General features: G+C 37.5%; 1 protein-coding gene across 1 annotated transcript; it reads left to right on the top strand.

Annotated features, from left to right (window-relative positions):
* The first annotated feature begins 201 nt into the window (after positions 1–201).
* On the top strand, positions 202–971 carry LOC123579642 (transcription factor BTF3-like). The gene has a single exon (XM_045443766.1). The coding sequence runs from the start codon at positions 409–411 to the stop codon at positions 724–726; it is 318 nt and encodes a 105-aa protein (XP_045299722.1). The 5' UTR covers positions 202–408; the 3' UTR covers positions 727–971.
* The last annotated feature ends 21,352 nt before the right edge of the window (positions 972–22,323 follow it).

Genomic DNA, 22,323 nt, shown 5'->3' on the forward strand with positions numbered 1-22,323 from the left:
AAAAAAAAAATATGTAAAATATCTAGGAACTGATCAGATCATATCTGGAAGATGGTATTTAATTACTTAGTCTCTTATTTTGTAAAATGGGGATAATTATGATACCTATTTTCTCTAGCTGCCATCTTGCGTCCCTACATGTGTATACCTAATCTCAACTGGTCCACCTGAGACCCCTGAGCGCCAACCCTAGTCCCCAGCATGGCCCACATCCACTCCAACAAGATGAAAGAAACTATCACGAACCAGTAGAAACTTGCCAAACTGCAAGCACAAGTGTGCATTGGTGGGAAAGGAACTGCTCCCTGAAAGAAGAAGGTGGTTCATAGAACAGCTACAGCATATGATAAAAAACTTCAGTTCTCCTTAAAGAAGTTAGGGGTAAATAATATCTCTGGTATTGCAGAAATGAATATACTCACAAACCAAGGAACAGTGATCCACTTTAACAACCCTAAAGTTCAGGCAAACGCTTTCACCATTACAGGCCATGCTGAGACAAAGCAGCTGACAGAAATGCTCCCCAGCATCTTAAACCAACTTGGTGCAGACAGTCTGACTAGTTTAAGAAGATTGGCTGAAGCTCTGCCCAAACAATCTGTGGATGGAAAGGCACTACTCGCTACTGGAGATGATGATGATGATGATGATGATGATGATGATGATGATAAAGTTCCAGATCTTGTGGAGAATTTTGATGAAGCTTCCAAGAATGAAGCAAACTGAATTGAGTCAACTTCTGAAGAAGAAAAAACTTGAAGCAATTACTGGGAGCTGCTATTTTACATTATGACTGCTTTTTAAACATTTTGTTCATGGATCTGATAAAATCTAGATCTCTAATATTTTTAAGCCCAAGCCCCTTGGACACTGTAGCTCTTTTCAGTTTTTGCTTATACACAATTCATTCTTTGCAGCTAATTAAGCTGAAGAAGCCTGGGGATAAAGTTTGAAACAAGGTTAATAAAGTTCTTTGCCTAGTAAAAAAATAATAATAATAAGATAATATATTAAGGAGCTTAGAAGAGTGTTCAAAAGAAAGCATTCAATAAATATTAGGCATAATAATATGGCCTTAATTGAAAAATTATGTTCTAACATATACGAAAAGGTTAGCATTATAAATTTACTTATATTTATTTTATTTTTATTTTCCTAAAGTGTATTTTAAATTTCTGAAGGTGATCTGAAGTTCTAATATTCTAGGTATTGAACAAATGAAGTCTTACTCTGTTTATACATTTCCAGGTCAGAAAACTCTCTTTATATCTCCCTCATCAGGCTTCATCCTACTATGCCATACTTTTATTTGTTTATATGGGTGACAAATTCTTCTGTTAACACTCATAAGAACTGAATAGAAGTAAGAATAGGAATTAAGTTTACCAAATCTGTGGGGGTACTCCTGTGTTTTAGATAAAATCTGTCTTATAAAAATATAAATGATTAAGGAACTCTTCCTTTGGAAGAAAACATATTATTTTGTTTTTACTTTATTGTTTAGCCCCAATTTAAGCCTAAATTTAACAATGAAAATAGAATTTTCCTGGAGTATATGGCACTTTCTGTCTTTTCTAAGAACAGAATTACAGGAACATTTAATGACAAATATTTTCCTCACAATACCAGTCAACAAATCTGTGGAAACATTGATTTATTGCTTATTAGAAGCTGAGAACAGTAATAATAGGATATGTGGGAAATTTCAGAGGCAAAGATATATAGTTGACCCTTGAACAACACAGGTTTGAACTGTGTGGATCCACTTTGCATGGATTTTTTTTCAATAAACATACTGGAAAGTTTTTTTTGTGATTTGTGACACTTTGAAAAAAACCTGCAGGTAGGAGGCATCACAATCCCAGACTTCAAGCTGTACTACAAAGCTGTAATCATCAAGACAGTATGCTATTGGCACAAGATCAGACACTCAGATCAATGGAACAGAATAGAAAACCCAGAAATGGACCCACAAACATATGGGCAACTAATCTTTGACAAAGCAGTAAAGAATATTCACTGGAATAAAGACAGTCTCTTCAGCAAGTGGTGCTGGGAAAACCGGACAGCAACATGCGGAAGAATGAACCTGGACCACTTTCTTACACCATACACAAAAATAAACTCAAAATGGATCAAAGACCTAAATGTAAGACAAAAAGCCATCAAAATCCTTGAGGAGAAAGCAGGCAAAAACCTCTTTGATCTTGGCTGCACAAACTTCTTACTCAACACGTCTCTAGAGGCAAGGGAAACCAAAGCAAAAATGAACTGCTGGGACCTCATCAAAATAAAAATCTTCTGCACAGCAAAGGAAACAATCAGCAAAACTAAAAGGCAACTGATGGAATGGGAGAAGATATTTGCAAATGACATATCAGATAAAGGTCAGTATCCAAAATCTATAAAGAACTTATCAAACTCAGCACCCAAAAAACAAATAACCCAGTGAAGAAATGGGCAAAAGACATGAATAGACACTTCTCCAAGGAAGACATCCAGATGGCCAACCGATGCATGAAAACATGCTCAACATCACTCATCATCGGGGAAATACAAATCAAAACCACAATGAGATACCACCTTACACCTGTCAGAATGGCTAACATTAACAACTCAGACAAGAACAGATGTTGGCGAGGATGCGGAGAAAGAGGATCTCTTTTGCATTGTTGGTGGGAATGCCAGCTGGTGCAGCCACTCTGGAAAACAGTATGGAGGCCCCTCAAAAAACTAAAAATGGAACTACCCTGCGACCCAGCAATTGCACTACTAGGCATTTATCCACAGGATACAGGTGTGCTGTTTCAAAGGGACACATGCACCCCCATGTTTATAGCAGCACTATCAACAATAGCCAAAGGATGGAAAGAGCCCAGATGTCCATCGGTGGATGAATGGATAAAGAAGATGTGGTATATATATACACAATGGAGTATTACTTGGCCATCAAAAAGAATGAAATCTTGCCATTTGCAACTACGTGGATGGAACTGGAGGGTATCATGCTAGGTGAAATTAGTCAGTCAGAGAAAGACAAAAATCAGATGACTTCACTCATATGAGGACTTTAAGAGACAAAACAGATGAACATAAGGGAAGGGAAACAAAAATAATATAAAAACAGGGAGGGGGACAAAACAGAAGAGACTCATAAATATGGAGAACAAACTGAGTGAGGGTTGCTGGAGGGGTTGTGTGAGGAGGGATGGGCTAAATGGGTAAGGAGCATTAAGGAATCTACTCCTGAAATCATTGTTGCACCATATGCTAACTAATTTAGATGTAAATTTAAAAAAATAAGAAGTAAAATTAAAAAAAAAAAACCTTCAGGTAAACTGTGTAGCCTAAAAATATTGAAAAAATTTAAAAGCTATGTATGTCACAAATGCATAAAATATATGTAGGTATTAGTCTATTTTATCAGGTACTCCCCCCAAAATATACACAAGTCTATTACGAAAAGTTAAAATTTATCAAAACTAATGCACATACTTACAGACCATACGTGGTGCCATCCACAGTCAAGAAATGTAAGCAACATAAAGCTGCAGTGTTAAATCATAACAGCATTGGGGCGCCTGGGTGGCGCAGTCGGTTAAGCGTCCGACTTCAGCCAGGTCATGATCTCGCGGTCCGTGAGTTCGAGCCCCGCGTCGGGCTCTGGGCTGATGGCTCAGAGCCTGGAGCCTGTTTCTGATTCTGTGTCTCCCTCTCTCTCTGCCCCTCCCCCGTTCATGCTCTGTCTCTCTCTGTCCCAAAAATAAATAAACGTTGAAAAAAAATTAAAAAAAAATCATAACAGCATAAAATTAACTGTAGTAGTATATATTGTACTGCTGTAATAGTTTTATAGCCATCTCTTGTTGCTACTGCGGTGAGGTCAAGGGTTGCTAATATCCATTTAAAATGCTGTATGATCTGTATGCGCAATTCATCTCTCCAGTAAATTGCCAATCTCAATAAAAAGTGATCTCTCACAGTTCTGGTGTGTTTTTCATATGTTTGGTGCAATACCATGAATCTTGAGTAACACCATAGGACCCATACATAGTGCCACTAGTGATGTTGGAAGTGCTCCCAAGAACAAAGTCATGACATTGTAAGAAAAAGATGAATTGCTTGATATGTCCCATAGACTGAATTCAGCAGCTGCAGCTGCCACCATTTCAAGAAAAATGAATTCAGTGTAAAGACCACTGTAAAAAGAAAAGAAAAGAGAAAGAAAAAGAAAGAAAGAAAGAAAGAAAGAAAGAAAGAAAGAAAGAAAGAAAGAAAGAAAGAAAGAAAAGGAAATTCCTAAAGCCATTGCTGCAGCTATGACAGTAGGCGCAAAAGCCTTTCATTTTTTGCAAAATACCTTTTTATCTTGTATCGAAAATGCAGCTTTTATGTGGATACAAGATTGCTATAAGAAAGGAATACCTACTACAGACTCTGGTTCGAGAAAAAGCAAAGTCACTATATGACAACTTAAAGCAAAAGGAAGCTGAAGGATCCAAAGCTAGAGAATTCAATGTCAGCAAAGGATGGGTTGATAATTTTAGAAAGAGGTTTGGCTTAAAAAATGTCAAGGTAGGGGCACCTGTGTGGCTCAGTCAGTTAAGCGCCAACTTTCGTTCAGGTCATGATCTTGCGGGTTCGAAACCTGCATCAGGCTCTGTGCTGACAGCTCACAGCCTGGAGCCTACTTTGGATTCTGTGTCTCCCTCTCTCTCTTCTCCCTCCCCACTCGTGCTCTGTCTCTCTTTATCTCTTAAAAATAAACATTAAAAAAAATTTTTTTAATGTCGAGGTAACAGGAGAAACAGCTTCTGCTGACCAAGAGGCAGCAGACAAGTTCCCAGATACCACTAAGAAAATCATTGAGGTGATGGGGCACCTGAGTGGCTCAACTGGTTGAGTGTCCCACTCTTTTTTTAAATTATTATTATTTTTAATTTATATCCATATTAGTTAACATATAGTGTAATAATGATTTCAGGAATAGAATTTCGTGATTCATCACTTACATGTAACACCAGTGATCATCCCAACAAGTGTCTTCCTTAATAATGCCCTTGCCCATTTAACCCATCCCCCCACCCAATACCCCTCCAGCAACCCTCACTCAGTTTGTTCTCTGTATTTAAGAGTCTCTTATGTTTTGTCCCCCTCTCTGTTTTTATATTATTTTTGCTTCTTTTCCTTTATGTTCATCTGTTGTGTATCTTAAATTCCACATATGAGTGAAGTCATATATTTGTCTTTCTCTGACTGACTAATTTCGCTTAGCATAATACACTCTAGTTCCATCCATGTTGCTGCAAATGGCAAGATTTCATTCTTTTTGAGCGCTGAGTAATATTCCATTGTATACATATATACCACGACTTCTTTACCCATTCATCAGTCAATGGACATTTGGGCTCTTTCCATACTTTGACTATTGTCAATACTGCTGCTATAAACATTGGGATGCATGTGCCCCTTCAAAATAGCACACCTGTATCCTTCGATAAATACCTAGTAGTGCAATTGCTGGGTCATAGGGTAGTTCTGTTTTTAATTTTTTGAGGCACCTCCATACTGTTTTTCAGAGTGGCTGCATTGAGCGTCCCACTCTTGATTCTGGCTCAGTTCATGATCCCAGGGTCGTGGGATCAAGCCCTGTGTTGGGCTCCACACTCAGCATGGAGCCTGCTTGAGATTATCTCTCTGCCTCTGCCCTCTCCCCTGCTTGCACTGTGCATGCTCTCTCTCTCTCTCTCTCTCTCAAGTTAAAAAAAAAAATCATTGAAGATAAAGGCTATCTTCTGAACAGTTTTTTTAATGAAGATGAAAGCACCCTATTCTGGAAAAAAAAAATACCTCAAAGGACATTTATTAGTAAGGAAAAGAAGTGAGCACCGGGATTTAAGGCAGGAAGGGATAGTGTTTTGTGCAAATGGAGTTGGGTTTATGATGGGGACTGCCCTTATCTATAAAGCTGCTAGTTCCCAATCCTTGAAGGGAAAAGATAAACACCAGCTGTCAGTCTTGTGATTATACAATAAGAAGGCCTGAGCAATGAGTACCCTTTTTCTGGATTGGTTCCATCAATGCTTTGTCCCTAAAGTCAGGAAGCACCTTGCTGGTATGGAACTGCCTTTTAAGGTTCTTTTGATATTGGACAATACCCTGGCCACCCAAAACCCCATGAATTCAATGCCCGAGGTGTCGAACTATTCTACTTGCCCCCAGATACAACATTTCTAATTCAGCCTCTAGATCAGGGAGTCATAGGACTTTTAAGGCTCATTGGACACAACACTCTATGGAAAGAATAGTCAATGCTATGAAAAAGAACCCTGATAAAGAGAACATCATGAAAGTCTGGAAGAATTATACCATTGAAGATGCCATTGTTGTTATAGAAAAAGCTGTGAAAATCATTAAAGACCAAAACAATACATTTCTGCTGGAGAAAACTGTGTCCAGATATTGTGCATGACTTCACAGGATTTACAACAGAGCCAATCAAGGAAACCATGAAAGAGATTGTGGATACGGCAAAAAAAAAAAAAAAAAAAAAAATGTGGTGGGTGAAGTGTTTCAGGATATGAATCTTGGATAAATTCAAGAGCTAATAGCCATGACACCAGAGGAATTAAAAGAAGATGACTTGATGGGGATGAGTGTTTCTGTATCAGTACTAGACGATGAGGAAGAAGACGTAGAAGAAGCAGTGCCAGAAAAAAAATTGACATTAGACAATCTGGCAGAAGGGTTCTGATTACTCATGACTGCTTTTAACTTCTTTTATGACATAGACCCTTCTATGATATGGACACTGAAACTAAAACAAACAGTGGAAGAAGAATTGGTTCCATATAGCAAAACATTTTTTTGAGAACTGAAAAAGAAAAAATAATCAGACAGAAATTATAATGTATTTCCGTAAAGTTACACCTGCCTGCCTCTCCTGCCTCTGCATCCATCTCCTCCACCACTTCCATCTCTGCCACCCATGAGACAGAAAGACAATTCTTCCTCTTCCTCCTCCTCCTCAGCCTACTCAACATGAAGACAATGAGAATGAAGATTTTATGCTGATATACTTCCACTTAATAAATAGTAAATAATCATCATGCTGTTAATAAACTTATCTAATGTGTACATGTGTGAGTGAACGCCTAATAACTGTTGGCAAGGACAGTATGAGATGTTTTAGTGTCATCATCATTATTGCCTAAGTATTCATCATATAGTATTCATTGCCTAAGTATTCTTCATGTACAAGATCTGTATAGAAGTGGATAACCTATCCCTACACAGGCATGACGTGAGTGATATTTAATATAAAATAATAATGTGTTTGTTTTCTTACCGTATTATAACTTTGCTTTCAAAGAATTACATTACCAAACAGTATGTCTCTCTTGCTTATAATTGCATGTCAGCCTATCATCACAATTAAGTTTTTTTTAATGTAACAATGTTTCTAATACTGTATTATGAATACTGTTTCTAATACTATATATTTATAATTGCATGTCAGCCTATCATCACAATTAAGTTTTTTTAATGTAACAATGTTTCTAATACTGTATTATGAATACTATCATATAGTATTATGACTATAATACTGTATGCCATAAAACTTTTATAACAATTTATTCATTAATGTACAAGCTAGGTTACCATGAAGCAACCATATTGCTGCTTCTTCATTATCAATGCATGGATTGTTATACCTGTAAATAAATATAAATTTCTTTTTCACATTACCTTTTCATTTTGATGTCTAGTATTATTAACATGTATAACATCTACAGTGCTTTGTATCATATGAGACAATACTGATATAAGTACTAACGGATGATTCATCTTGTAAACAGACAACATAAACTACAGTATCAAAAATACAGTATAGTAAAGACATGAAGGATGTGTATTAGCTACGTAGATATCTGAGGGCAAGTATCCTAGGAGATGAAGTAGCTAAGGCAAAGGATCAACAGCAGCAGCATGCCTAAACAACTTCAGGAATAGCAAGAAGGCCATTGTAGAATAGAAGAGAGGAAGTTAGGTCAAAGAAATAAAATGGGCTAGAACACATATGTCATATAGGCTTGGTTTTTATTCTTGGTCATGATGGAAACCATTGCAGAGTTCTGAGCAAAGGAATTCTATGATTTAACTTATGGTTAACATAATCAATTGTTAGGGGCAAAGGTAGAAGCATAAAGAACATATATTCATGAAATTATTGAAGAAATCCAGGCTAGAGATACAATGACTTGGGCGAGAATAGTAGGTGGAGGTAGTGGGAAGTGTTCAGGTTCTGGAATTATTATCAAGGTACAGTCAGTATGATTTGCTGACAGATTTGTTATAGGAGAGAAAGAAGTCAAACTTGACTTTATATATTTGGCTTCAGTAACACAAAGAATGAAGTTTCCTTCAACCAAATACTAGGAAGTGTTGTACAAGAGAGTCACAGGCACACATCAGTAGCAACACAGGGGAAGAAAAAAAAAAAACCTAAGGTGGACTAGGAAAAACTTCCAAGAGAAGTTGGAGAGTGCAGACCAGAGTAAAGTAGTTGCCCAGCTATCTGTTACAGTAGTGTGATCAGTCATATGTGATCATCACATCGCTTCCACCCTACTCACCAAATCTCTTGGAAAACAATGACTTCTGCTACTACTCGTTTTGGAAACTGAGGTTCCGAGCACAGCTTTGTCCCAAACAAGAGTCAGGACTGTTACACTGTTCCACTAAACTAAAGCTAACAACTATAATGTAAGCCTATAATTCAGTTAACCCACTAGTGTCTATAATAAAGCTAATAATCAAAAGGAAATGAACAGCTTTAATATATTTTGAATTGAGCCTACAAACCATGTGTAAGTTTGTGAAGCAGATTTACCTCTCTAGATTTTTTTCAAAATTAGTATCTTAGGAACTTGATTTCATGTAACTAAGTTAACCATTGTTTGGGATGGTGAACTACATTAACTCTGAGTAGATTTGAAATAACCATTAGGTCTATAATGGTTATTGTAGACCTAATGGTAAAAGTAATTGTAATTGTAAAAGTTGAAAATGGAATATCTCTAATAACAAAAGTACTCAAGTATATGAGACAGAGATAATCTTTTTATGGGGGAAATGCCCAATTATAGAAATAGGCTTTTAATTATGCTGTTCTTATTTTGTAAAATGTCTATCTTTGTTGTGGATCTGTGATCTGCATAGGAGAATGATGATATAACTTTATTTAAATATAAAAATATAATAAAGAAAAAATATTGTATAGTACTGTAAATGTATTTTCTCTTCCTTATGATTTTCTTAGTAACATTTTCTTTTCTCTGCCTACTTTATTCTAAGATTATAGTATATAATACATAACATACAATGTATTAATTGACTGTTTGTCTTACTGGTAAGGCTTCCAGTCAACAGTAGGCTATTCGTAAGTCTTTGGAGAGTCAAAAGTTATATGCACATTTTTTACTGCATGAGGGGTCAATACCCCTAACCCCCAGCATTGTTCAAGGGTGAACTGTGGTTGGTACTTTTGAAGTTCTTACAGTTTAATAGAAGAGACTGAATAATCCCTAATAAGTACACTAGAGCATGTTTAGTATCAGAGGGACTTAGCATAAAGCAGCTCTTTTTAAACATCATTCATTGCAATTTAGCTTCCAGAGTAAACAGAAAAAACAGGAGGGCCAGAAATAATAATATAGCCAATAAGTCATAAAATGGAGACTTAACTATATATCTCTCAATTCCATATATAACACAGTCTCAGGACATTAATCTTGAGGATAACATCTTTCTGAGGTTTCAGAGATCTATGACATTCATTGAATTCATAACTCAAAAAAATCAGCCAGTAACACTGATGAGAACTCAGAAGATGGCAATGCTTTAGCATTCCACCTTATTTCTCCCATTTTTGGGAAGAGTAGCATTTGTGATACCCCAACTAAGCACAATACTTCAAAGACAATGACATAAATAGTTAGGGTTTTGTTCTTCTCAAATATCTCAAATAATTTCTAGTATTTCTCCAGGACTTCTCTATAAAGGAAATTCATAATGTCATTTTATGTAACAGGTCTAAATGGACACTAAATCTTTTCTTCTTTTCTTTCTTCTTTCCTTTCCTTTCCTTTCCTTTCCTTTCCTTTCCTTTCCTATCCTTTCCTATCCTTTCCTTTTTCTTCCTTTTTCTTTTTCTTCCTTCCCTCCTTCCTTCCTTCCTTTCTCTATTTCTCTCTTTCTTTCTTTGATATTTTAAATGTTTATCAAGGTAACGCATTCAATACTTCAAAACTTATGTGGTTAAAAAAAATCATGTGGAACTACAAGACTCATAACAAAACAAAGCAGGAATGTATTTTAACACACACACACACACACACACACACACACACACACGCAAGTCTTAGGAGGGAAAAAGAGCAGTGGCTTCCTCAAAGCCTGAGACACCCTCCCAGACTCTTTTACTTGCTTCTTTCCATATTTACCAACATTTTCCTAAGTAAAATATTTATACTGCTATTTCTTGATTTGTAAATTTCAAAAAATATCTATTATAAGATAAAGATCCAACACTTTATACTTTCCTTCCCTCTAGCCTCCCAATAGTTATATCTCAATATTTTAAATTAAATCAATGTTCCATGTTGACCTTATTATGACTCTATAAGTGTGGTTTAATTCTGGATCAATTAGTTCTATTTTTTAATTTTTTTAATTTATTTATTTATTTTGAGAGGGGGACAGGGAGGGGAAAAAAGAGAGACACACAGAGAGAGAGAAAGAGAATCCCAAGAAGGCTCCACACTGCCAGCTTAGAGCTGTATGTGGGGCTGGAACTCACAAACCATGAGACCACAACCTGAGCCAAAATCAAGAGTCGGATGCTAAACGGACTGAGCCACCCAGGCGTCCTGGATCAATTAGTTCTATTATGGGGCGCCTGGGTGGCTTAGTCCATTCAGCATCTGACTCTTGATTTCGGCTCAGGTCATGACCTCACTGTCATGAGACTGAGCCCCACGTTGGGCTCTGTGCTGGGCCTGGAGCCTGCTTAAGATTCTCTCCCTCTCTATCTGCCCCTCTACTTGTGAGTACATGCACTCTCTCTCTCTCTCAAAAAAAAAAAAAATAATGAGTTCTATTATGATTACATTTACTTTCTTTTTTTTTTCAATATATGAAATTTATTGTCAAATTGGTTTCCATACAACACCCAGTGCTCATCCCAAAAGGTGCCCTCCTCAATACCCATCACCGACCCGACCCTCCCTCCCACCCCCCATCAACCCTCAGTTTGTTCTCAGTTTTTAAGAGTCTCTTATGTACGTTTACTTTCTTATACAACTTTTTGTTCTTGGAATTAATAATTGCCTCAGTTTTTGGTTTGCCAAATTTTCTGTATTATTATCACTAGTTCTTCCAGAAATGTAAAAATGCCTAAACTATTTCAACATAGACAAACACTCTATCAGTTTCACTGGAAACACTCCACCGAAACATTCCTTCCTTCAGTCTGGACTGTTCCTCCCTAGGTCTGCCGTATAGCTGTCATCTTGGGACTTTCTTTTGCCTCTTGCCTTGGCTAATCTCCTCTCCTAAAATTTATATCTTTGTCTTTCTTGTTTCAGTAGAGCATGTCCTCCAGTACTGTCACAGGAAAAGATGGGAGGAGATGGGTAGTAAATTTTTGATCCTTGCATGCCTGAAAATATATTTAATTGCCCCCACACTTGATTGATAATATGACTTAGTATAGAATTCTAAGTTGAAAATAATTTCTCTCCAAATTCTGAAAGCACTGTTTCACTGTCTTCTAGCAACCAGTGTTAACATTGAGATATACGTGACTCTTATGATCTACTCTTTTTATAAATGATGCATTTCCCTTTCCCTGCTCCCTCTTCACTTCCCATCACCAAGATTCTTTTTATCTCTTGTATTTAGAAATTTCATGATGATGTGCCATTGTGGCTTTTTTTCAAGTTTATTTATAAATTTTTTTTTGGGGGGGGGAGGGGTAGGGAGAGGGAGAGAGACAGAATCCCAAGCAGGCTCTGCACTGTCAGTGCAGAGCCTGATGCAGGACTCAAACTCACGAACCATGAGATCATGACCTGAACTGAAATCAAGATACTTACCAACTGAGCCACCAAGGTGCCCCTACAATAGTGTTTTTTACTTTGTTTTTTTCCCCTACATTATGCTGAGCACTTAGTCGGTTGTCAGTTTGGAAACTCATGTCCTTCAATTATCAGAGATCTTCTCATAATTTCTTTGATAATTTCCTTTCCTCCATTTCTTCCATATTTCCAGAACTCTTATTAGCCTCATGTTGGACCTTATGGATTCATCCTCTATTTATCTTTTCATTCTTATCTTCCATTTCTGTATTTTTGTTCTCTTTTCCAGGAGATTCCTCAATTTTATATATAAATACTACTTTGAATTGTTTATTTTTGTTATTATATTTTTAATTTCCTAGAGCTATTATCCTCTGATCATCCCTTTTTTTGGAGCATCTTGTCATTACTTTATGGATGCACTATCTTATAACTATCTCTCAGAAGATGCTTATTGTTTTTAAAAATATATTCTTCTGTTCTCTATCTCCCTTACCCTCTGAGTTTCTCTTTTCTTTCCTCTTCCATTTCAATTTGATGCTGCCTTTCTTGGTGAAGGTTTATCTCAACTATTTGCTGATCTTTGCTGTCCCTTCATATTTAAGAGTGAGTCACTACAAAGGTATTTGGAAGCTCTGTGTTAAGAGGAAGAGTTTGTCAGTTGTTGGGCTTTATTGTAAGATGATAAAGTGAGGACCTATTTGCTTTGTTGGGAGACCCTCAAGTGTCAGTATCTACAGATCTTGCTTCTGGGGTTATCCAACTTTAAGTTTTTCCCAAAATTAATTCTCTGCTCTCCTGCCTAGGGAATATAAGCCTTGCCATCAGTATTCCTGGAGTGAAACAGAGTGAGAGGGCTTGGCAAGTTTCCTCGTTTAGCAAGTAGACATTCATTTGATCTGTTTTCAGTGTGGTATCCTCCCATCCTGGTCTCCTCAGCTATAATCTTTAGATGGGCCTGGTATCTCAGTCTGGAGCTTCTCTAGTTCATTTTTTCCCCCACAGAATAAACTCCAGCGTTCTGCCAAAGAAATGGAGGGGTAGTCATTTAATTGAGCAGGATGAGGAAAGGACCTGGTAATTTAACTTCTTATATAAACCTTTAACCAGTCTCCCTTTTCAGCCCCTCATATATCTCTACTGCTTTCTTATTTGCTCCTTCCAACTCCTGACATTCTAGTGTTCTGTAATAGGAACTTGCTTGCCTCTTGTTAGTATATGCCTCTCAAGCATTTGGAATTGTTTTCTTAGCTCAGCTTTCCATCTTCCAAAAATGTGTTAATATCCCTCATCTGCTTTTTTTTTTTTTTTTTAATTTTTTTTCAACGTTTATTTATTTTTGGGACAGAGAGAGACAGAGCATGAACGGGGGAGGGGCAGAGAGAGAGGGAGACACAAAATCGGAAACAGGCTCCAGGCTCTGAGCCATCCCCCAGAGCCTGATGCTCCAGGCTCTGAGCCATCCCCCAGAGCCTGATGCGGGGCTCGAACTCACAGACAGCGAGATCGTGACCTGGCTGAAGTCGGACGCTTAACTGACTGCGCCACCCAGGCGCCCCATCCCTCATCTGCTTTTGTCTTTCTTACTCTCTTTGTCCTTCTGTGCTGATAAATTTTAAAATATTAACTCACTGTCATTTTAGTGAGTTAAAGAGAATAGGGAAGGGAATAGGGATGAACACATGTGTTTAATCTGTCCATATATAAGAAGAATTGCCAGGCTGTCAAGATGCTCACTCTTTTACTCCTATAAAAATTTCAGAACCAGAAAACTCAAAGATAAAATTCTGTTCTCATGAGGCTAATGTGGAAAAAGCATGAGTCTGAGAATTGCAGTACCTATTTTTCAAGTGCTGTTATAGTCATTCATTGGTTGATTTATGTAAGTTATTTTCTGACTTTTTAATCATCTGTAAAATGGTGACAATTATCCCTACACAGCCTATCTTACTTGTAATGACCAAGTAAGACAATTGACATAAATGTATAAATACACAATAAACACATATCATTTATTATTGACTATATTACTAATAGGTATAGTCAAATATATTTTGAGAGGCAATGTAACACAATATAAGGAATATGGGCTTCAGTCATACAGAGCTGGAATTAAATTCCATCTTTGTCATTCATTGTGTGATTTTGGGTAATGACTTAACCTCTCTGAGCTTCATTTTCCCTTTTCATAAAATGAATATAGGGGGCACCTGGGTGGCTCAGTTGGTTGAGCTTCTGACTCTTGATTTCCGCTCAGGTCATGATCCGAAGGTCGTGGGATCAAGCCCCGCATTGGGCTCTACACTGCCAGCACAGAACCTGCTTGGGATTCTCTCCCTTTCTCTCTCGCCACCCCCCACAACTCACGCATGCATGCACTCCCTCATGTGTGCATGCTGTCTCTCAAAATAAATAAATAAACATTTTTTAAAAAAGATTCTTGAGGTGCCTGGGTGGCTCAGCCAGTTGAGTGTCCCAACTTCAGCTCAGGTCATGAACTCATAGTTCGTGGGTTTGAGCCTCACATCAGATTCACTGCTGTCAGCACAGAGCCTACTTTGGATCCTCTGTACCCCTCTCTCTCTGCCGCTCCCCCATGTTCTCTCTCTCTCTCTCTCTCTCATATAAATAAACATTAAAAGAAAAGTATTCTCTCTCTCCCTCTGCCCCTCTCCCCAGCTTGTGCTGTCTCTTTCTCTCTCTCTCTCTCAAAAAAAAAAAAAAAGAGTATAATATTATTAACCTATCAAGGCTTTTGTGAAGATTAAATGAGATATCACATGTAAGACATCTGCTATAGAGCCTGATGCTTAGTAGACACTAAGCAGATATTAACCTCATACCTCCCAAATTTGGGACCAGCTTTCTCATGCTCACATGAAAATCCTAAGCTTGTATTTCCTCAATTAATGTTAAACCACATTAGTAATTAGCATCTTAGGTCATCTATAGTCCTCATAAAGGCTGTTTATTTGCTGTGTTCCTGGAACTAAATTATAAGGTAAGCAGTCCAAAGTTTAAGAGTTCAGTATACATATCCTTTCAAGTGGTAACAGGTTATTGCTGAGGCATCTTTAGGAATATTTTGTTATAAAACAGGATGTGAAACTTGTGATGAATATTAAAAGAGATCAGGGACACTGGAATGCCACAAAAACTACTACTGAAAAAATTATCTTAAGCGTTGTTGGTTGTTTTTTTTTTTTTTTTCTTTTTTTCTATTTGGTCCTCACAGAAACCCAGAAGCCAAGGAGGCTTTATTAATAATATTATCCTGTTTAAAGATGAAGAAATCGGGGCGCCTGGGTGGCGCAGTCGGTTGGGCGTCCGACTTCAGCCAGGTCACGATCTCGCGGTCCGGGAGTTCGAGCCCCGCGTCAGGCTCTGGGCTGATGGCTCGGAGCCTGGAGCCTGTTTCCGATTCTGTGTCTCCCTCTCTCTCTGCCCCTCCCCCGTTCATGCTCTGTCTCTCTCTGTCCCAAAAATAAATAAACGTTGAAAAAAAAATAAATAAATAAAGATGAAGAAATCAAGACACAAGTAAAAACAGTAACTTGCACAAGATTCATTGGTCACTGGGAAACAACCAAGAATAACCTCGGTCTTTTGACTCCCTGTTCAGTGCTGTTATCTTTTTTAATAACATAAAATTCACAATGGTAACCATTTTTAAAAACATTTTTTAAATGTTTATTCATTTTTCAGAGACAAGGAGACAGACTCCCAGCAGGGAAGGGGCAGAGAGGGAGGGAGACACAGAATCCAAAGCAGGTTCCAGGCTCTGAGCTGTCAGCACAGAGCCTGAAGAGGAGCTCAAACTCACCAATCACAATCATGACCTGAGCCAAAGTCGGACATTTAACTGACTGAGCCACCCTATGTTAACCATTTTTAAGTGTACGTTTCATTTCAGTACATTCACATTGTTGTGCAACCAGTCTCCAGAACTCTTTCATGTTGCAAAACTGAAACTCTGACACCATTAAATAACAACTCCCCTTTCTTCTGCCCCCAGCCCCAGATAACCACCATTCTACTTTCTGTTTCTATGAGAGTGACTACTCTAGGTACCTCACATAAATGGAAGTATATAATATTTGTCTTTTTGTGACTGGCTTATTTCATTCAGCATAATGCCCTCAAGGTTCATCCATGTTGCAATATGTGTCAGAACTGCCTTCATTTTTAAGACTGAATAATATTTCACTGGATGTATAACCACATTTTGTTTTTCCGTCCATCTACCAACAGACACTTGGGTTGCTTCCACCATTGGCTACTGTGAAGAATGCTGCTATAAACGTAGGTGTACAAAAATCTCTTTGGGACTCTCTTTTCAGCTCTTTTGGGTATATACCACAAGTGGAATTGTTGGATAATACGGTAATTCTAATTTTTTGAGTAACCACTGTACTATTTTGAAGAACAGCTATATATAGCAGCTGTACCATTTTACATTCCCACTGACAGTGCACAAGGGTTCCAATTTCTCCACATCCTTGCTAACACTTGTCCTTTTCTGTTTTCTGTTTTGCTCTGTTTTTATAATAGCCATCTTAATGGATGTGAGGTAGTATCTTCAGAGGTTATCTTCAGAGTTTTGCAGTCTTCTGAGATGACAAGACACTGAATGACCATGGGTAACTTACCAAGAATTTGCAGTATTAAAATCCTACTAGATTTAAGACACTACTGTAGGATGCAACAGTACATATAGTCCCTGCTCTCAAGAATTTTACAATCTAGCTAGGAAGAAAGAACATATGCACTTAAAAATGCAAGACAGCATGGTGTAAATAATATGTGCTACATGAAGATGGAGAAGGGTAAAATTATAACAGGGGATGATTACAAAAGGCTTTAAAGAGCAAGTCGCACCTCAAACATTTTTAAAGGGAGGGTTTAATTATTCAAAAGAAGAGAGGAAGAAATTAATTTTTGAATTTCATTTATTAATTCATACATTCTTTCAATAAACATTTGTTGTGCTCCCAATAAGTACTAGACACTATGAAAGTGTTGGGGTTACAAAGTCTCTCAAGAGCAAGGCAGTAAGATATACAATGAGTAGTGATAATCCAAGGTGCTGAGTGTATACATGGTGCACTGAATCACCCCTTTCTAAGAGTCTGCTGATATGTCAAGAAGACAAAAAATCTTTTATGGTAACTCGTAAAGAGGGTATGTAAAGCACCTTTCTTTCCTGACTATGTTCATACCCAGTTGTTTCAAATAATACAGTTGAGGGGTACCTGGGTAGCTCAGTTGGTTAAGCGTCCAACTTTGGCTCAGGTCATGATCTCATGGTTCATGGGTTTGAGCCCCGCGTCAGGCTCTGTGCTGACAGCTCAGAGCCTGGGGCCTGCTTCAGATCCTGTGTCTCCCTCTGTCTGCCCTGCCCCTGTTCATGCTTTGTCTCTCAAAAATAAATCAACGTTAAACATTTTTAAAAACAACAACAACAACAAAAACCCGATACAGTTGAGAAGTTTCGTATTCTTCCTTGGGAAGGAGACTATGTGTAAGAAGCTCAAGCTGTTGCAAGTTAGTTATTAGCACTCATACTTATCACTCCATATGGATCCTTGCATTCAGAAACATGTGTAAGGTATTTGGGAAGCAGGGAAAGATAAATAAGACAGATCCTGCCCTGCAGGATCTCAAAGGTAGCTATAATATATAAGGGCTGTTGCAGGGGAAAGAGAGAAAACAATCAGGAAGAAAGAAATAGCTTTTCCCCTCTAGAGAAGTCATAAGCTTTTAAGAAGTAACATTTAAGCTGGATCTTAAAGAATGGCAGGAGTTCATCACCTAGGAAGAGGAGGGATGAACATTCCAGCCAGAGAAATGGCATTTCAGGAAATATAAAGTAATTCAGTGTGGCTGGAACTGACAATACCTGATAGACAGTAGAAAGAAGGGTAGAGAGTAAAGTGATAGGAAAGCTGGAGAAGTAGACTGTAGATAGCTATTATCTGAAGGTAACAGAGAATTAACTGATTTTTAGGCAGGGGAACAATAGGATTGGGTTTCTTAAAATAAAACTTGTGAGCTAGATGGAGGATGAATTGAAGTCAAAGAGAATCAAGAAGGAGACATCAAAGGAGGTCAGCTGGTTAACCAAATCAGGACTTACAGACACCTGTGGTAGAGCACTAGAGTTCAAGGTCTCATATTTGGCCTTCAAGACCAGAAATCTGATATTCCTAATGCATCTAGCATGGAAGAGATATTTGAGGATTGACTTACAATAACCAAATTCACAAGAAAATGTGGTATAAAGTATAATTCTAATTTACTAATGTTCATTCATTCATCGAACACAAAGAATCTACTTTGTGCTAAGCACTGTTCTAGGTTCTAGGGACACAGCTATGATTAACAATTTCCTGCCCTCACAGAGTTACATTCTAGCATGGGATATATGTTTCCAGTGACTGAAATATTTGTGTTTGCTGTCGAAAGCATTTCATTACCAGGGAATCGAAGTTGATTGTCAAAATGTTCTTTGGTGAATGATCAGAAAAAAAAAGAGGTAGATGATTTTAAAGTCCATTTCATTCTGGCCACAGGTATATCTGCGTGCTAGAACAGGTATACATTGTAATGAATAGCTTAACAATGTTCTTTGGATTTATGATTTCTCTTCCTGAACATTTCTGGATGAAAACAAACATGGCCATCATGATGTACTACAAAGCTGTAGTAATCAAAACAGTATGGTACTAGCACAGAAACAGACACATTGATCAATGGAACAGAATAGAGAGCCCAGAAATAAACCCATGCTTATATGGTCAATTAATCTTTGACAAAGGAGGAAGAATATACCATGGGGAAAAGACAGTCTCTTCAACAAATGGTGCAGACAAAACTGGACAGCTACATGCAAAAAAAAAAAAAAAAAAGAAAGAAAGAAACTGGACCACTTTCTTACACCATACACAAAAATATACTCAAAATGGATTAAAATCCTAAATGTGAGACTTGAAACCATAACTCCTTGAAGAAAACATAGAAGCAGTAATTCCTTTAACATTAGCCATAGAAACATTTTTCTAGCTATTCAGATGAGGGAAACAAAAGCAAATTAAACTATTGGGACTACACCAAAATAAAAAGCTTTTGCACAGTGAAGGAAGCCATCAATAAAACGACAAGGAAACCTACTGAATGGAAGAAGATATTTGCAAATAATATATCCTATAAGGGGTTAATATCCAAAATATACAAAGAATGTATACAACTCAACACCAAAAATACCCCTCCCAAATAATCTGATTTAATAATGAGCAGAGGACCTGAATAGACATTTTTCCAAAGAAGACATACAAATGGTGGCCAACAGACACATGAAAAGATGCTCAACATCATTAATCATCAGGGAAATGCAATTCAAAACCACAATGAGATATCATCTTGCATCTGTCAGAATGGCTAGAATCAAAAACACAAGAAATAACAACTGTTGGTGTGGATGTAAAGAAAAAGGAACCCTAGTGCACAGTTGGTGGGAATGTAAATTGGTGCAGCCGCTATGGAAAACAGTATAGAGGTTCCCCAAAAAATTGTAAAAATAGAATTATCATATGATCCAATAATTTCACTACTAGGTATTTACCCAAAGAAAACAAAAACACAAATTCCAAAAGCTATAGGTACACCCAGGTTTATTGCAACATTATTTACAATAGCCAAGATATGGAAGCAGCCTAAGTGTCCATCCATAGATGAATAAAAAAAGATGTAGGGGCACCTGGGTGGCTCAGTCAGTTAAGCGTCCAACTTCGGCTCGGGTTATGATCTCGCAGTTTGTGAATTCGAGCCCTGCATCAGGTTCTGTGCTGACAGCTCAGAGCTTGGAACCTGCTTCAGATTCTGTGTCTCCCTCTCTCTCTGCCCCTCCCCACCACTCAAAAATAAATAAACATTAAAAAAAAGAAGATGTGGTACTTATCTGGAGTTAAAATAAATAAGTAAATAAATAAAGTTATAAATTAAGCTAAAAAAAAAAGATGACACAGTACATACCTACAATGGAATATTAGCAATAAAAAGGAATGAGATCTTGCAGTTTGCAACAACACAGATGGCCCTAGAGGGTACAATGCCAAATGAAACAAGTCAGACAAAGAAAAAGACCATGTGATTTCACTCATATGTGGAATTTAAGAAACAAATGAAAAAACAAATAAAAAAGGAGACAAACACAAAAACAGACTTTTAAATATAGAGGACAGGGGCGCCTGGGTGGCGCAGTCGGTTAAGCGTCCGACTTCAGCCAGGTCACGATCTCGCGGTCCGTGAGTTCGAGCCCCGTGTTGGGCTCTCGGCTGATGGCTCAGGGCCTGGAGCCTGTTTCCGATTCTGTGTCTCCCTCTCTCTCTGCCCCTCCCCCGTTCATGCTCTGTCTCTCTCTGTCCCAAAAATAAATAAACGTTGAAAAAATAAATAAATAAATAAATAAATATAGAGGACAAACTGGTGGTTGTGGGGAGGGGAGGTGGGTGAAACAGATAAAAGGGATTAGGAGAACACTTATTATGAGGAGCATTGAGTAATGTATAGAATTGTTGAATCATTACATTGTATACTGAAACTAACATAACACTGTATGTTAATTATATTTCAATAACATTAACAAAAAAGATTATTTCTCCTTAGGAAAGGAAAGGAAAGGAAAGGAAAGGAAAGGAAAGGAAAGGAAAGGAAAGGGGAAGGGAAGGGAAGGGAAGGGAAGGGAAGGGAAGGGAAGGGAAGGGAAGGGAAGGGAAGGGAAGGAAAGGGAAGGGAAGGGAAGGAAAGAAAACATGGATGTATCCAAGCTGAGGATTCTCTTTCTGGATTCCAGGTGAACCATTTCAATTCTAACACACTCTTAGACATATCGCAACATAGTTGATTTTTATTATGTTAGCTTCAGTATTTTTTTTTATTTTTTAATTTACTGTTTATTTTTTAAAATTTACATCCAAATTAGTCAGCATATAGTGCAACAGTGATTTCAGGAGTAGATTCCTTAGTGCCCCTTACCCATCTAGCCCATCCCTCCTCCCACAACCCCTCCAGTAACCCTCAGTTTGTTCTCCATATTTATGAGTCTCTTCTGTTTTGCCCCCCTCCCTGTTTTTATATTATTTTTGTTTCCCTTCCCTTATGTTCATCTGTTTTGTCTCTTAAAGTCCTCATATGAGTGAAGTCATATGATGTTTGTCTTTCTCTGACTAATTTCACTTAGCATAATACCCTCCAGTTCCATCCAAGTTTCAGTATTTTTTTAATCATTTATTGTTAAATAAAGGCTCCAACTTCAACTATATCACCATAAGCAATCATGTTAAAATTTCAATACTATTGGATTTTCATCCATTAATTCAACAAATTATCCTCAAGGAATTTATATATACTCTAGAAGTGAAGTGAGATTATGAAAATCACAAGTAAACAACTGACCAATAAATTAAACAAATTATGGTAAGTGTTATAAAGGAAAAGGTCAAGAGGAGTATCCAAGAAATGTAGTATCTACCAAATGCAGTATCCAAGAAAGTCACCTGGACTAAACTAGTGGCACTGGAGATAGAAGCGGTTGGATTTCAGATTTATTTTGGACACAGAATCAACAAGACTTGATAATGAATTGGATGAAGAGGGCAAGGAAAAGGAAGGAAGGGAGTTAACTAGCATCTGGGTAGAGAGTAGTGCCCTTAATTTATGAGATGAGGAATACATATAGCAGAAAATACCCAGAATTCTCTTTTAAACACAGTAACTTTGAGATCTCTCTGAGACAAACAAACATAGAAAAAGTAGGTACTTGGATATCTGTGGCTGGAACTCAGTGGAGAGGTTTGGGTTGGAAATATGAATTTAGGAATCATTAACACAATGACAGTATTTAGAGATGTATTTTCATTAGACTACAGCCTGGTTAACTTTCTTAGAATTGATAATTCCTAAATCTCCTCAGTGACACATTATTTTACAAGTCATTTTTATATATGGTTAACTAATTAATAATCCATTTCTACTAATTTAGTTCCTAAAGGTTAATTCGATTCAAGACTTCCTTGCAGGGAGCCTCACTATGCCTTCTGCCTACTACAGCAACCCAAAGATTAATTTAATTTCACAGCTGCCAGATGCTTTTTATTAATATCTCAGTGACTGTTCTCTTTCTTCA

This window comes from Leopardus geoffroyi, chromosome A3 (assembly GCF_018350155.1).
Source record: "Leopardus geoffroyi isolate Oge1 chromosome A3, O.geoffroyi_Oge1_pat1.0, whole genome shotgun sequence".
Classification (NCBI taxonomy): domain Eukaryota; kingdom Metazoa; phylum Chordata; class Mammalia; order Carnivora; family Felidae; genus Leopardus; species Leopardus geoffroyi.